Source organism: Galeopterus variegatus, unplaced genomic scaffold (genome assembly GCF_000696425.1).
Source record: "Galeopterus variegatus unplaced genomic scaffold, G_variegatus-3.0.2 Scaffold853, whole genome shotgun sequence".
NCBI lineage: Eukaryota > Metazoa > Chordata > Mammalia > Dermoptera > Cynocephalidae > Galeopterus > Galeopterus variegatus.
In genome coordinates, this window is record NW_007726964.1 from 220,922 (window position 1) to 236,794 (window position 15,873).

At 36.3% G+C, this 15,873-nt stretch overlaps 1 protein-coding gene across 1 annotated transcript in view; it reads right to left on the reverse strand.

Annotated features, from left to right (window-relative positions):
• The window catches only part of ROCK2 (Rho-associated, coiled-coil containing protein kinase 2), a 169,228-nt gene that overhangs the window by 87,860 nt on the left and 65,495 nt on the right, over positions 1-15,873 (reverse strand). The window contains exon 4 of the mRNA XM_008572959.1: positions 785-922. Coding sequence (XP_008571181.1) covers positions 785-922 — 138 coding nt within the window. The remainder of the gene's footprint in view (positions 1-784; positions 923-15,873) is intronic.

The window sequence follows — 15,873 nt, forward strand, 5'->3', positions numbered from 1 at the left end:
GTAATACTCATTTAATCAACATATCTCAATGTTAAACCCCAAAAATATGTATAATCGATTTAGATTCAATAAATAAAATAAATTATTTAAAAAAGAAAAAAAGAAAAGAAACAAAGCTGATGAGGGATATAATGGAAAAGGAGGCAAAACAGAACCATAATGCCTTAATCCACAGTCACATAAGAGGCAGAAATAGGAGACCTAAAACCATACTACTTTTTAGGTAATATATAAATGACTGTGTGAGATTTTTCAAAACGTTTATTGTAGGAAGTTTTTTTTTTTTTTCTTTTCAGGATAGGCTAATTAATGTAACAAACTTCTAAGTAATAGTAGTGTATATATATGTGTGTGTGTATGTGTATATATATATATATATATATATATACACACATACACACACACACACACACAAACACACACTATATACTCCAAATGATTCAATGAATTTACATATGTTCCTACTATGTAAATCACAAGAAGGGGTTGGTAGAGAATAACGGCATACTGGTGACCAAGGCAATTCTTTATAAAGGAATTATAAAAGAAAAAGTTGCAAGTACTTGCTTCCATGTACCACTTTAGTAATTATTACATGTCATGTCTATGTGGACATACTGTTTAGGAACATTAAACAAGTGTACTGAATCAGATCTTATTAAAAATAACTGTGTTGCTAGTATGAGAAAGAGGCATAGGACTTTCAGCACACAAAACCTACTTTTATGAATAATAAGCACTCATTAAAAAAAGGAAATACACTTATAAAAGTTAGTAGGCTTACCTGAACCACCCAGGGACTGTTGGCAAAGGCCATAATATCTCTTTCTTCCCAGAAAAAAGCAGAATCTGATCTTTTTATCATTTCAAACTTACTAAGAAGCTTCATAGCATAAACCTTCTGTGATGCCTTATGACGAACCTGTTGATTTTTTTAAAACACAAAAAATATTAAAACTTTAATATTATGAGAATGGTGAACAGATTACACTATAATGCTATTATTAAATACTCCAGTTGCAAAACAAAATGATCCTTAGCTAACTAATAAAAAGTAAAAGCATAATATTTTTTTTTCCCCCTTTTTGTCTTTTTTCGTGACCGGCAACGGGATCGCAACCCTCAGTGTCGCGCCCATACCGGACCGGGACTGGCAACGGGATCGCAACCCTCCCCCTTTTTGTCTTTTTTCGTGACCGGCAACGGGATCGCAACCCTCAGTGTCGCGCCCATACCGGACCGGGACCGGCAACGGGATCGCAACCCTCGGTGTTGCTCCCGCACCTCGCTCAGCCAGTGAGCGGCCGATCTGTATGTGGGATCCGAACCCTCGGCGGGAGCGCGCGGCGCACTGTAGCAGTGCGCCACCGGGCCGGCCCAAGCATAATATTTTTAATGAAGGAAACAAAGGACAAAATTTCCAACAGCCTAAGTGTTTCATAAAATATACAATAATTCTTATATTAGGTTCAATGTATAACTATCTCATTTCATCTGAATAAAGCTAAATTCACAAAGCTTCATTCCCTCATGTTAATTAAGCTAACTAATTTTAACAATAAGACATTTTTAAATGAGAAATATGTAAGATATGTCTACTGAAAAAAGCATTTTAGTCTGAAACATCAATGTACCTATTATCCCTCACTATATATAAGAACCTAATAAATTTAGATATCAAGGGATACACCTGTGATTTTGTTAAGTCACCCTATTTCTTTCTAGACACCCTATTTAAAAGGTTATTTTTTTAAAGGAAAAAAACTAACTACCAGTGATATGCTTATTTCATCAATTCTTATCTTTCCCATTAGACTGTAAATTCCATAAAGGCAAAAACAGTGTCTATTTGTGACCACCTTTTAATTCCCTGAACATAGCAAACAGTCTACCACAGAGCCAGTAAATATTTAATGAAGATTATAATAGTTGGATAGTTATAATAAACAACAACTGCTAACATTTATACTTGGATGTCTAGTAGGATGTCCAAAACTGAAACTCCTAATGTTTATCTCTGAATTTATTTCTCCTACAGTCTTCCCCGTTTCTGTAAATGGCAACTTCATCCCTCCACTTGCTCTGGCTAAAAAAACCCTTTGGAACCTTCTTCTCTCTCAAACAGCTTATCAAATTTATCAGCATATCATGTCAGTTCTACCTATCCCCTTACCCACCTGCTCAGCTAAAATATGCAATTCCTCAAAGAGCTTTTTCTGATCACTCTACACAAAGTAGAAACTCATTGCTCTCTACCTCAGAACTCATTTTTTCCCTTCCTAGTAGTTACCATAATTTGTAATTTTTTTATGTTCTTTCTTTGTATTTATTGCCTATTTCCCATATTAGAATGTAAACTCAACAAGGATAGGAATAATTCATGCCTGTTTTGTTCTCCTTTATATCCCTGGTGGCAAGTACAATGCCACCGCAGTCAATAAAGTAGACATTCACTAAATATTTGATAAATTAATATCCTCGAAAGTTTTTTCTTGATAACTAGCCAGACTATGAATTTCCAATCTTAAGAAAGATTGCTCAAGTAATATTTATAGTTACCTTTTGTCAAATACTATACACATCTAGAAACTTATATTGACAAAAAAAAAATAAGATAACCAAAGAAATGCGCATGTCTTTCTCAGAGGAGACAGGGAAGAACCATCATGTTTTACAGATCAGATACTATATGAAATGCAATAACATTTTAGAAAATCATAAAATACTGTACCTCTTTAATAGAGGAAGTTTTTCTTTCCTCTAACAAAACCCAGGTTAAAAAAAATTTACTTGTTCAGTGGACTTGAATAAAAGCACTAATAGAAAACACAAACAAGTCCTAGCATAACTCAATAAATACAAATATTTATCACTCAGAATCATACACTTCTGTCTACAATGGAGTAACTGGTACCAGCTAGCCCTCCCATTATAAACAACCATCAAAATGGTAAAATATATGAAGCAACTGTTTTCAGGCTTTGTAAAGTAAACAGCACAAGACTAATCCCTGAGAAATGAGGAATTCACCACATCAACCCCATAATTGCCCAGGAAATATGCTTGAAGTCAATATCCCAACCAGCACACAGCAAGTGATTGCCTAAGCAAAGTACAGCAGTCCTGCTAAGTTGAAGAGGAAGAAATCAAAGTTCAAGACAAATGAGGTAGTTGGGTTATGCTGAGTAGGAAACTGAAAAGTTAGGAGCTGAACAGAGTACCCGGCTAAAGTGTGGGCTATCCAGAGAGCACCTGCTATGGGCTTGACAGTAGAACAGAAACAGTAGAAGATAAGCAGCATTTGAAGGACACCAGATTTCCAGCCAAGCAAAAGTACAGAAATCTTGCTAATTTTCTGGGCATCCAGCTGACACATCTTAGAAGAAAGAACCATGCTTTAAAGTAAGCCCTACTCCAGCCTTGCCTAAGAAAGCCTAATGTCAAATCATAAAAGACTGAAAGAAGAGCTGAATTTGGAGCGTGAGTCCTACCAAGTTAAAAGGACTTGGGAAACATCTCAATATTTCCACACATCTACACTTACAAAATGCAAAATATTCTTGAAAGAAAAATAACAAAATCCAGAGTCTCTATCACACTTTTGGAAAGTCCAGTATATTATTTAAAAATTACTAGATAGGGAAAAAGAAAAATGAGACTCATCATCAAGAAAGAAACAGTCAATAGAAAATGACCTCAAAAGATGTTGGATTTAGCAGACAAATACTTTAAAATAGCTCTTATAAGTATGCTGAGAGAACTAAAGGAAAATATGTTGAGGAAACAAAAGAAAGTATAGTCTCAATGAATGAACAGAAGTAAATATCAACAGAGTAATGAAAACTACAAACAAATAACCAATTGGAAATTCTGTAACTGAAAAATACAATAACTGAAATGAAAAATTCACTGGAGGAAGTCAGTAAACATGAACACAAATCAATCTGAGGAATAAATTCAAAAATGAATAAATGAATATGAACAGAGACTCAGCAGACTCTACAATTTTAAAGTCTAATTATGTGTAAGTAGAAATGAACTAAATACTCCAATTAATAAACAGAAATTATCAAAATAGATTAAAAAGACCTAAACTTATATAGTTTAAATATAAGATCAAATGAATTGAAAATAAAAGGATGGAAAAACATATCCCATGCAGCAGCAAGGAAATGAAAGTTGGCATAGCAATATGAATAATGAAGTAGACTTCAAAGTAGAGTATTATAAGAGTTAAAGAGGGTAATTCGGATAAAAGGAGTAATTAGTAAGGAAGGCATAACAATTCTAAACAGATATGCATCTTTAATAAATGAGTTTGAAAATAAACAGAGCAAAAATTGACAGAACTAAAGAAAGAAATAGACAAATCCATAACTTCAGTTGGAAATTTTAATACCTCACATCTCAGTACTTGAAAGAACAAGTAGACAAAACATCAGCATGGAGATAAAGAAAATACTGCCCAGAATAAAAACTGGCTAACCGAATTATAATTACAAAGGTTAGTATATTAATAGGTTACATCACTTCTCATTTTAAAATATTTTGAAATTTGAATTATTTTGATATACTGTAACTTTATACAAAAAAATCCTAAATGCAAATGGCTAAATAAGTGATGACAAGAACCACAGCTTATATCCATCTTCTACGTTAAATTACTAAACTGAAATAACAATTCCTTTGATATGTATAGTGTTATAAAATTTATGTAATGCTTAAAATAAATGCACTTGAAAACAATATGAAAACATAGGTTGGGAGGAGGGTAATGGGGGATGAACTAATCCTAATCCTAAAACTAGAAATCCACTCTATAGCAGACAAACTAGAGTTTAAATTGACTTGTGTCCAATTAACAGATTATCTCAAAGCAAATGATCATTCCAGTAATGTTGTTAAATAATAATAATAATAATAAAAGTTAATGTTGTTGAAAAGAAGTTGCTATGGTATTCCCTCTTCTATATATATTTACACCAGTCTTCAAACCTTCACTTACTATTAGAACAAATCAAATTCTGAATGTTTCCTAACTTCATTAGAGAAAGCAATCCATACAACATTACGAGTCAATTAATTTATGCAATATTATTACTTACGCTTGACTCAGACCATGACAAGAACAGTTTAAGAATTCTGTTGTTAAGCACAGTTATGAACAGAAGCTAAAAGATATCTGTCTGCTGGTACAAAATAGCTAAATATTTATTTAAATATTTAAACCAGGAAGGTTTACATATTCAATATCTAAACAAAAAACAAACCTAGAAGGAAAAAAAATTCATTCAAATAAACAAAAAGTTACACAAAGACATAAAATGATTTCTGAATATGAGCAAAACGCTTTTTGACTTCACTTTTAGTGATTCTTCATGCAAAGCTGCTCTCTTTTCTGATAATCTAATATATCAGTTGTGTACATGTCTGCTTCAAAAGCTCCTTTAGGAACAGAATACAAACATTCACTTGTGGGACTACCTAGTGGTTGGCACAATGCAGAACTGTCAAATTCAACAAAATCAAATCTATATCTGCATGATATCAATAAAACTTTGAAAAAAGAAGGAGTATTTTGGCTAGATGCTCTGGTTCATAAGGCCAGAATTTCATTTAAACTGCTCTGATAGGACACTGGTTGGCACAATGCAGAACTGTCAAATTCAACAAAATCAAATCTATATCTGCATGATATCAATAAAACTTTGAAAAAAGAAGGAGCATTTTGGCTAGATGCTCTGGTTCATAAGGCCAGAATTTCATTTAAACTGCTCTGATAGGACAGTTATTGGCTCCTAACACAAGAGTTGAAAACCACCACCTGTGGTCTTTGACATAATTTGATGTACAGGGCAAACATTAAGAGGTAGTAATAGTCTTATTCATGCCAAATGTCCACACCACACCTTTAAAACTCATTAGCAGTAATGTTACAAAGTACCACAATAAAGTGCTATTACTTTAGGAAGGCTGTTTTCCATTCATCTTCTTTTGAGGATGTCTCTTTCTTAGTTATTCTATAATCTCCCTCAGCATCTCTGCGGATTTCTTTATTCTCCAGCTCCTTCTCTATTCAATACAGATGGATGGATGAACAAACACTCACAAATAGCAGGTATTCATTACCACACTGTACAGTGTAATGTTTAAAAGCACAGACTTAGATGTTAACAAACCTGGGCAAAGTCCTAGCTATTTGTGGACTATGTGGCCAATTAAATCCCTCTAAATTTCAGTGAGTTCATCTGGACATGAATCTCATAGAGCTGTTGCAAAGACAAAATGAGATAATGACTGTAAATACTTAGCATACAGAACATAATCAATGAAAATGTTAGCTAACTCCACCATAGACAAACGGAATTTACTTCATTCTATTATGAAGCATTACATGTGTTTTTCCTGTCAGTAGTCTATAAGTACCTAAAAGACAAAAACAGTGGTTCTATTTCAATGTTTCTATTTGTTACAGAAAAGACTTATATTCCTCATTCTTAATCTTAAAAGGGGATGAGTGCAAAAACACCATCTAATTGACATATTATATAATCATATATATGAGGTGGGGAAAAAAAGACCCTCCCCCCAAAAGTAATGGTCAAAAAGTTAACAGTGATTACATCTCAACTTATGAAATTTTTATTCTCTTATTTTTATTTTTACTTTCTATAGCTAATATAGACTGCTTTTTTTTTCTTTTTCTTTTTTAACCGGTAAGGAGATCACAACCCTAGGCACTGTGTAGCCCGCACCACGCTCAGCCAGAGAGCACACCGGCCATCCCTATATAGGATCTGAACCCGCAGCCTCAGCGCTGCCAGTGCCGTGCTCTCCCAAGCGAGCCACGGGACCAGCCCACGGACTGCTTTAAAAAAAAAAAAAAAAAAAACTTAAGTAGATAAGCTAAGTGTAACTAGTCACATGGCTGGAAAATTCTAAAATGGATCTCCTGGAATACATATAAGACAAAAACTTTTGAAAATCATTCTAGAGGCTTCCGGTCAAGATGGCAGAATAGATGGTCCCCAGCATCACTCTCTCCCACAAATCAACTAATTTACAACTATAACAAAGCAGCAACAGCCAAGCTGGGGCCACCAGAGCTCAGGGGAAGAGGAGGAAAGACCTACGGAGTGCATGAAGGTGGGAGAAGCCATGAGGAGAGAAAGAAAAAAACACTCAGACCATTTTGTGCTGCAGCCACTTTAAGGCTGGAGCTGCTGAGCGCATGGAGCAGGAACCGGCAAAAGCTGCAGCGGTGCCCTTTGGATAGAGTTTCATGGAGGCAGTAGGGGAGAAGAGTGCCTTGGTGGCCCCCAGGCCAGCAAGACCACTAATAGGGTTCCCATGGACCCACATAGGAGCAAGGAGCCACAATGACTAAAAAAAAGGAGCCACTCAGAGGCCGTGAGTCATCACGAGGGACCAGCACACAGCCCGTTCCATGGGAGGTGTTTGCAGCCTGGGGGGGCGTAATAACTTCGTATAGCATACATTATACGAAGTTATACCCCCCCAGTCAGCATAGGACCTCTCAGAAGAGATTGGTCAGGAATACAGAATTGCATGGGGTGCCATTTGATGAAACAACTCAGACCCAGATCAGAGTTTCTACACAACCCAGGTGCACCAGGTCTCTGGAGAGCCAGTAGTACCTATAAGGTCAACCATTAAAACCTGAGCTGCACAAAAAGCTTTCCCTAGGGAATCAGCAGCAAAGCAGCAATTCAGCTAAACCACACAGGTCAAGTACTGGTCCTCACAGGGAGTTCCCCCATTTTAGAAGTAAGCAAAGGACAAAAAATTAGTTCTGGCCCAGGCACACCGCCAGCACCTCAGGGCCACCCGGGGTCTGGAGCCAGGGACCAGACCCTCCCCCTTCACATCCAGGCACACCGCCAATGCCAAGGAGCATGCCAAAAACATCACCTCCTTGTGGGTAGACCACCACAGCCACCAGAATATCCATGGCTGCCGGGAAAGTGGCTAGATGCTACAACCACCACGCAGATGGTCCATCAGCCACTGGAGTGCATTGACACAAGGAGAGTCACCAGCAGCGACCAAAGAAAAGAAGAAGATGTCTCTCTCCACAAAGCCCATTCCAGAGTGACAGAAGAAGCATCTGCTCTACAATAATATTGGGGGCCCTGAACACACCTCTCAGCATTGGACAGATCACCTAGGCAACAAATCAACAGAGTAACCATTGCTGTTTCAGAAGGAGAGAACAAATCTAGGGTAATTAGAGGGGGGAAAGAAAGGGGGATGGAGAGAGATTGAACAAGGGGCATAAAGAATAAGTACAATTTGTAACAATATATATGCTATTAATATTGATTTGATCAACATATCTCAACATTGAACCCCAAAAATATGTATAATCAATTACGATTCAATAAAAAATTTTTTAAAAAGAAAAGAAAATCATTCTAACCTAAACACCTCGTTTGAGGTTTTCAAATTTATTTTTATTACCAAAAATTACATTATTTTTATAAGAAGCTCCAATGCATCTATTGGACAGACCTACAGCAGTTACTGTCTGCTGCAAGTTTCACTGCAGATACAAGAAAAAAATGTCCTTGCACTTCCCGCCTATCCGTTTGTGGCAGCCAAGATTGAATGGGGGATGCAGGAATTACAAAAACATGGAGGGAGGTAGATAATTTTTGCAACTCAGAAATAACCTCATAAACAGTTAAGAGCCTATTTTTATTTCAAAAAAGGAATTAAAAAATTGAGTTTACATGAAAAGTATTGGAAAATCACGTCCTTTACATTGCCTTCTGGTTGACACTACTTTAAAAGCATGGTTTTAAAACTAATTACATTAAAAGCAAGGCAGTGGATGCCCAGGAAGAAACATGAGCCCAGGGATCAGGAAAGATCCTAGTCAATTCACTTCAATGAAAACTTTCTACACCTAAGGTTCCTTCTGTGCTGTATAGGATATGAAAAGAAAAGAAAAATCCAATCCCAGATATGATCTGGCTGCGCACACACAGGTTAGCAATGTCCAGGGGAAAACTGACAAATGGCTACATAGCGAGGATTCCCCTTTCCTCTCTGCTACTTTACAGATATTCCTCCCTAAACTGTGTACTTGACTAAAGAAGATAATCTTCCTACGTATGGGTGAAACTGGTAGCTATGATGTGCTGATGGAAGTGCCAAAAGTACATGAAAGACACTGTTTCTGCCCTAAAAAAGTTTACAGTATAAAAGTAGAAATCAAAAAAATATACATATAAACTATAGCACAAGGCATAATATGGTAAATAAAATAAAATAACTATAATTAAAGAATGCGGAGGAAAGACAACACTCAGACAAAAGGTAGAAAGAAGAGTACAAGGAATAAGTAGTTTTCTTTTAAAATAAGCACTGAGAGACACAGTGAAACTATACGATTGAAGAAACAGACAAGAAAACAAAGCATGCTCTGTCTGTAATGGGCAGCCTGCCTAGAATGAATAGCACAATGGAAGATAAGGGTTAAAAAGACAAAAAATTAGTGAAATCTTAAAACAGGGCTGAGAAGGCCAGGATGAAGATTTCATACTTCACTTAGTAGGCAAAGGATCCATTAAATGCAGATGAAAGATAATACAGTAAATATATTTTGGAAGTGTTAATTTGGCAGCAGTTTTTCTTAGTTGGATCAGATCTAGAATTCTCATTCTTTAACTCAATATATGGAGCTGAGGAAATAAAACAGATGAAAACACACATGTATGCTAGAGAAGCCCCACAGTTAACTCTACTATACCCACACCAGGAATGGGGGTAGGAGTGGTACATGAGAATACAAGGATATAAAGTATGGGGAAAACAGTCTGCCAAATAGTAATGTGGGTCCAGCTGAGCTTGGATGGCATGAATTTGCAAGAGATTTAATAATCATGGCCTCCCTTCCCCCCAATCCAAATCTATGTTGAAGCCCTAACCTCCAGTAACCTCCATGTCACTGTATCTGGAGATAGAGCCTTAAAAGAGATAAAAACAAAGTATGAGCACTGAGGAAAGACCATATGAAGACAGTAAGAAGGCAGCCATCTGCAATCCAAGGAGAGAGGCCCCAGGAGAAACCAAACCTGATGACACCTTATCTTAGATTTCCAGCCTCTGGAACTGTGAGAAAATAAATTTCTGTTGTTTAAGGCATGCATTTGGTGGTGTTTTGTTACACCACCACTAGAAAACTAATACGCATACAAACATCTAAAAGTTATAACAAGACTTCTGATTATTTATTTAAAATCAGAATATTTAAAATCATGACAAAGAAACTGATAATAGTAACATCAGCTAAAATCTACTTAGCATCTACAATGTGCCAGGTTCCATACTAAATACTATGTATGCATAACCTAATTTAGTTCTCACAAAAAGTTTTATAAAATAGTTCTATTCTTAGTGCCACTCCAAGATGAGGAAATTAAAGCTTTGATGACAGGAAATCAATATTCTATAGAATGGAAACCAAAGTAGGTAACTTTGCCTCTTCTTCCACAGTAGCAGAGTACTTTACACAAAAGTGTCTATTAAAAATTTAACATTATTACCTTAACTATAAAAACACGTTTTTTTAAGCCAAGAAGTTAAATTAGTCCTTTTAGTCTTTAAAAGAAGCTTAACTGCTTTTCCAAGAGGTTCTAATTATTCTAGCCCACAATTTATTACATACTCACTATGTGTTGGGTGAAATTTTAGATGTGTTCCATATATTAAACTCATCTAACACTCATAGCAACCTATGAATAATGAACTATTACTGTCTTTACTTTAAAAATGAGGAAACTGAGTCACAAAGAGACTAAGTAGTAAGTTGTCAGAGGTTGTAGGGCTGATATTAAACCAAGGAGTGTAACTCCAGAGTCCAGGCTCTTAATCAGTATACTATACTGAATACTATTTTCTTCCAAAAAAATGAGATGTGATAAAAGATCCAAATAGGATAGAATCCAATAAAAATATTGACATTATGTAAAATCATCTATGTCACAGACCTCATGATATAAAAACATAAAATAAATGTATATCTTCTCTGTAGACATGTAAAATCATCTATGTCACAGACCTCATGATATAAAAACATAAAATAAATGTATATCTTCTCTGTAGACAGGAAAAAAGACAATAACCTAGGTAAATTTTGCCATCCTGGAATTTTAGAACTTTTCAGTTTGTAAGAAGTGCCTTTTTCAGATGAGGAAATCTATGCCCAAAGAAGTTAAACGACCTGGCACTTTCCTGAAGGAAAAAAGACAATAACCTAGGTAAATTTTGCCATCCTGGAATTTTAGAACTTTTCAGTTTATAAGAAGTGCCTTTTTCAGATGAGGAAATCTATGCCCAAAGAAGTTAAACGACCTGGCACTTTCCTGGTTCGTGAAATTTTCAATGTTGTTCCTTCTGTGTTTAGACTCCCACCGCAATCCCACTTCTTCATGTGGCTAACTCCTTCTTGTCTTAATAACTCAAATGTCACTTTTTCACAGCAAGACCTTTCCTATCTCCCCAATCTGAATGAAGGGACATCCCTCCATTATTTTCTCTCATAGCATCCAAATCTTTTCCTTCACAGTATTTATCATAATCTAAATTAATAATTTTATTTGCTTACTACTTTCATCTCTTCTATATGACCACTACTTTTAGGAAGATAGAGACTATGTTATTCTTAGAGACTCCTGGAACATAACAGACCCTGACTAAAAATTTCATGCACAGATGGCTAAACAAACTATTACATATCTAACAATTAACTGCTAACATTTACTGAGCACTCCTATGTTCCAGGGAATGTCCCATGTGCTTTATACGTATTGTCACATTTAACTCCTACAGTATCCCTATGAGATATAAATGCTATTGTTATCTTCATTTAACAGATAAGAAACAGGAATAGAGAGATTAAGCAACTCGGTTCAAGTCACAGCTAGTTAGTGTTAGAGGCAGAATTCAACTTAGTGTTAGAGGCAGAATTCAACTACAAGTAGTCGGACTCTACAGCCAATGCTCTTATATACTATGGTATACCAACTGTGGCATATCAGTGTTACTTTTTACAATGAGAATTAATTTGTAGAAATTGATTGGTGGGTCCTCTGTGGTAATATATTTTTAACTTGACCAGAAAAAGCACTTCACATGGAAAGACCAATTTATATCAACTATTGTAAAAATGTCTTCAAACGACTAAAAAAGCATAATCATAAAGATGTACCAAATGTGGAACATTTCCTACATATCTGCCATACCAATGTAACTACTACATATGAATCAACTGTAAAAGGCTATGGAAGAAGTACTTAGACTTCTCCTTTGCTGTCTTCTTTTTAAAGAGTCTCTTTCTAAGGTAACTGAACAAAGAACTAAAGCCAAAACAAATATGCTACAAGATCATGGTTCAGCTCATCAGATTAATAAAATGTTAAAAGATTTTTCATTTATAAAAACATATGACTTTGTTTCTGCATATTTTGTGGCCAAAACAAATTTCAGAATGGAAAATTATCAACAACCACCAAAAAAAGCCTTCTGTATCTGTACATTTTCCTTTGTTTTCCTTTCTTTCCTTTAACTCCTTGAATTGTAATGATGACATTAACAAAGAACAATGAATACCCTGTCATTAAAATATGACAAGTCAAGGTCTGTCATATTCCTTCCAAAATTCAACTCTAAATTCTATTATCTCTACCATAATTACACTTAATCATTAAGTATGCAGGAATAATGTTATCTGTTTAAAATACCTGTAGTATGAATCTATATATTGAATAGGCAATAATAACAGTTAATAGAGAACACTATAACCGGGCTTGTTGTTTTTTTTTAATTCACTTAATCTTCCGCAATTACCCTAATAACATAGGTATTATTATCTCTATGTTACAGTAGGTTGAACCTGAGAGAGACAGATTCATGCCTGAGGTCATTATGATCTTTGACTACTTCATATTTTCAATATCTTAATAGCATCTCTCACACCTCAACTGTCACATACCCTAATCTCCAACTCTCCCCAATAGAGTATCAAAATTGTAAAAACTGAACTGTCACCATTTTCACTGAAAACAAAAAAACAGACGAAATAAAAAGAACATAAAACAATAAGAAAACTTTATTACTTTCCAAGGCAGTCCTTTCATCAAATCTACTCCAAATTAATCTCTCATTTTTTTCAACCATATCTTAGGTGGCACCATTCTCCTGAGGAATCCACTGAGTACACTCTATCAATATGCCTTTTAAAACAGGGCAACAGGTTTCCTGTCACACTTGTAAGGAGCTTGGAAGTCGTCACTCCATCCTAACAAATAAAAAGCTGAACAAACTGAAAAATCAACAACTCTTCTTGGATCCAAAGGAGAGGTGAGGACACGGGGCAAACCACTGCCCCCAAGATTGGAGAAACAGGCAAATAAAGGGAGCTACAACTACGGGATCAGACTCACAAACGGAATTTGCCACAGGAACCAGTGCTCGGTTAGGAAAACCTGAACTGTAATTGACAAACTGCTGGAGGCTAAGTATGGTCCAGTCTAAGAACTAAAAATTCCAGGTCGACCCAGTCATAGAGGAGCCCGTACACTTGGAAGTTTCACATCCAAGAACCCGACCATGTTCTTACAGTAAATATCAGAGAAAAATCTCCTCATGCTTCCAGCAGGGAGAGGGGAAAGGAATCATCTGAATTATGCCAGAGTACTCTTTTCTTCTTTACAAGGTCTTCCCTCAGGAAAAACTATTTAACCAGAGCATGATGGAACTTGGGGAAGGGAAAAACACAACTCCAGCCCACTCTAGCCATCCTATTCCACCTAACGCAGGGGAGAGAAGAAACTGAGAAGCACAGTACAAAGGCATAAGCTCAACTAAAAGACTGAGACGTAATCATAGGATTACAGAATACTTGCCCTCCTTCCACATCTTACCACATTACTAAAAACTTATTTATAGCAGTACTTTTTTATCCAATACACCATATCCAGCTATCAAGGAAGAATTACAGGCACATTAAAAGGCAAAAAACACCATTTAAAGAGACAACAAGCCAAGCATCAGAAGCAAACATGGCAGGAATGCTAGAATTATCAGACCAGAAATTTAAAAGGATTATGATTAATATGCTAGAGGCTCTAACAAATAAAGTAGACAGCATGAAAGAACTGAGTGGCAATGTAATCAGAGGGAGAGAAATCCTAAGAAACACCTAAAAAGAAATTGTAGAGATCAAAAACATTGTGACAGAACCGAAGAATGGCTTTGATGAGCTTATTAGATTGTACATGGCTGAGGAAAGAATCCCTGAGTTTCAGGATATGTCCCTTTAAAACTGAAAAGCAAACAGAAGACTGAAAAAAAATTGGAGCAGAATATTCTAGAACTATGGGAGAGCTACAAAAGGTATAACATATGCGTACTGGGAATACACAAAGAAGAGAAAAATAGAAGAAATATTTGAAACAATAATACTGAAAAGTTTGCCAAATTAAACTCAGGTATCAAACCACAGACCCAGAAAGCTCAAAAAATATTAAGCAGGATAAATGCCCCCAAACCGCCCCGAACACCTTGACATATCATTTTCAAACTACAGAATATAAAACATAAAGAAAAAACCCTGAAAGAAGACCCAGGATGGGAGTAGGCACCTTACTTATAAAGGAACAAAGAATAATTAAGTGTGATTTCTCTTCAGAAACCATGCAAGCAAAAAGAGTGAAGTAAAATATTTCAGGTGTTGAGAAAAAAAATCACCAACCTAGAATTCTGTATCCTCGAAAATTATCCTTCAAAAGTGAAGGGAAGAGAAAGGATTCTGGGGAAATGGGGGAGTAAGAAGCAACACGAATCTGTCTCCCCACCTAAGTAACAATTGCATTGGCAGAATTTATCTAATGTAAAAATTTTGGAACTCTGGAGTCTATTGAAGGAAGGGCTTGGTGGTTACTTTTGATCAATTTCAGCTCTTAGCACAGTAGCAGCTAACCATTTTCAGCCCCCAGCCCCTTGGCAGGTAGGTGTGCAAGTGTTCCTACAGCAAGCTGCACACAGCATGTGAAAGCCAAGGCAGGCAAAAAGGACCCTGTCCTCCAAACATCAAGGATCTATCCTGTGATTGCTGGTTGCTACTTCTGATCACTGAGGTGCAGACAAAGAGATAGGCAGCCACTGCTGCACCTCCCTACATAGTTGGCAAGTCCCCACCATTTCAGCTGAAGTGACACCCAGCAGACTTAAAGAGCCAAGACTCTTTTTTGACCCCTTCATTTTTTACTTTTTCCCCTTTTGGGAGACACACACTAAAGAATAGGCCTTTGAAAAGCATATATGGGGGCCGGCCCCGTGGCGCACTCGGGAGAGTGCAGCGCTGGGAGCGCAGCGACGCTCCCACCACGGGTTCAGATCCTATATGGGAATGGCCAGTGCGCTCACTGGCTGAGCGCGGTGTGGGCGACAACACACCAAGGGTTGTGATCCCCTTACCAGTCACGAAAAAGACAAAAAAAAAAAAAAATCTTATAATGTTGGTGTCAACTCTTTAAGATTATTATTGTTTTAAAGCCATTGTCTTCTGGCTTTATATTTTCTGTTCAGAAGTCAGCTACTATTTTTATTATCGTTCCCATAAATGTATTGTGTCTTTTTTCCTTTTGTATATTTAATATAATTCTTTTGTTTGTTTTCAGAAGTTTGAACATGGTTTACCTGGATGTGGTTTATTTGAGCTGAGGATTTGAATCTGTGGATTGTTACCTTTCAATCAATTTGAAAAATACTTGTTTATCATTACTTCAAATATTACATCTCTTCCTCTCTCTCTCTCTCTCGCTCTCTCTCTCTCTCTCTCTCTCT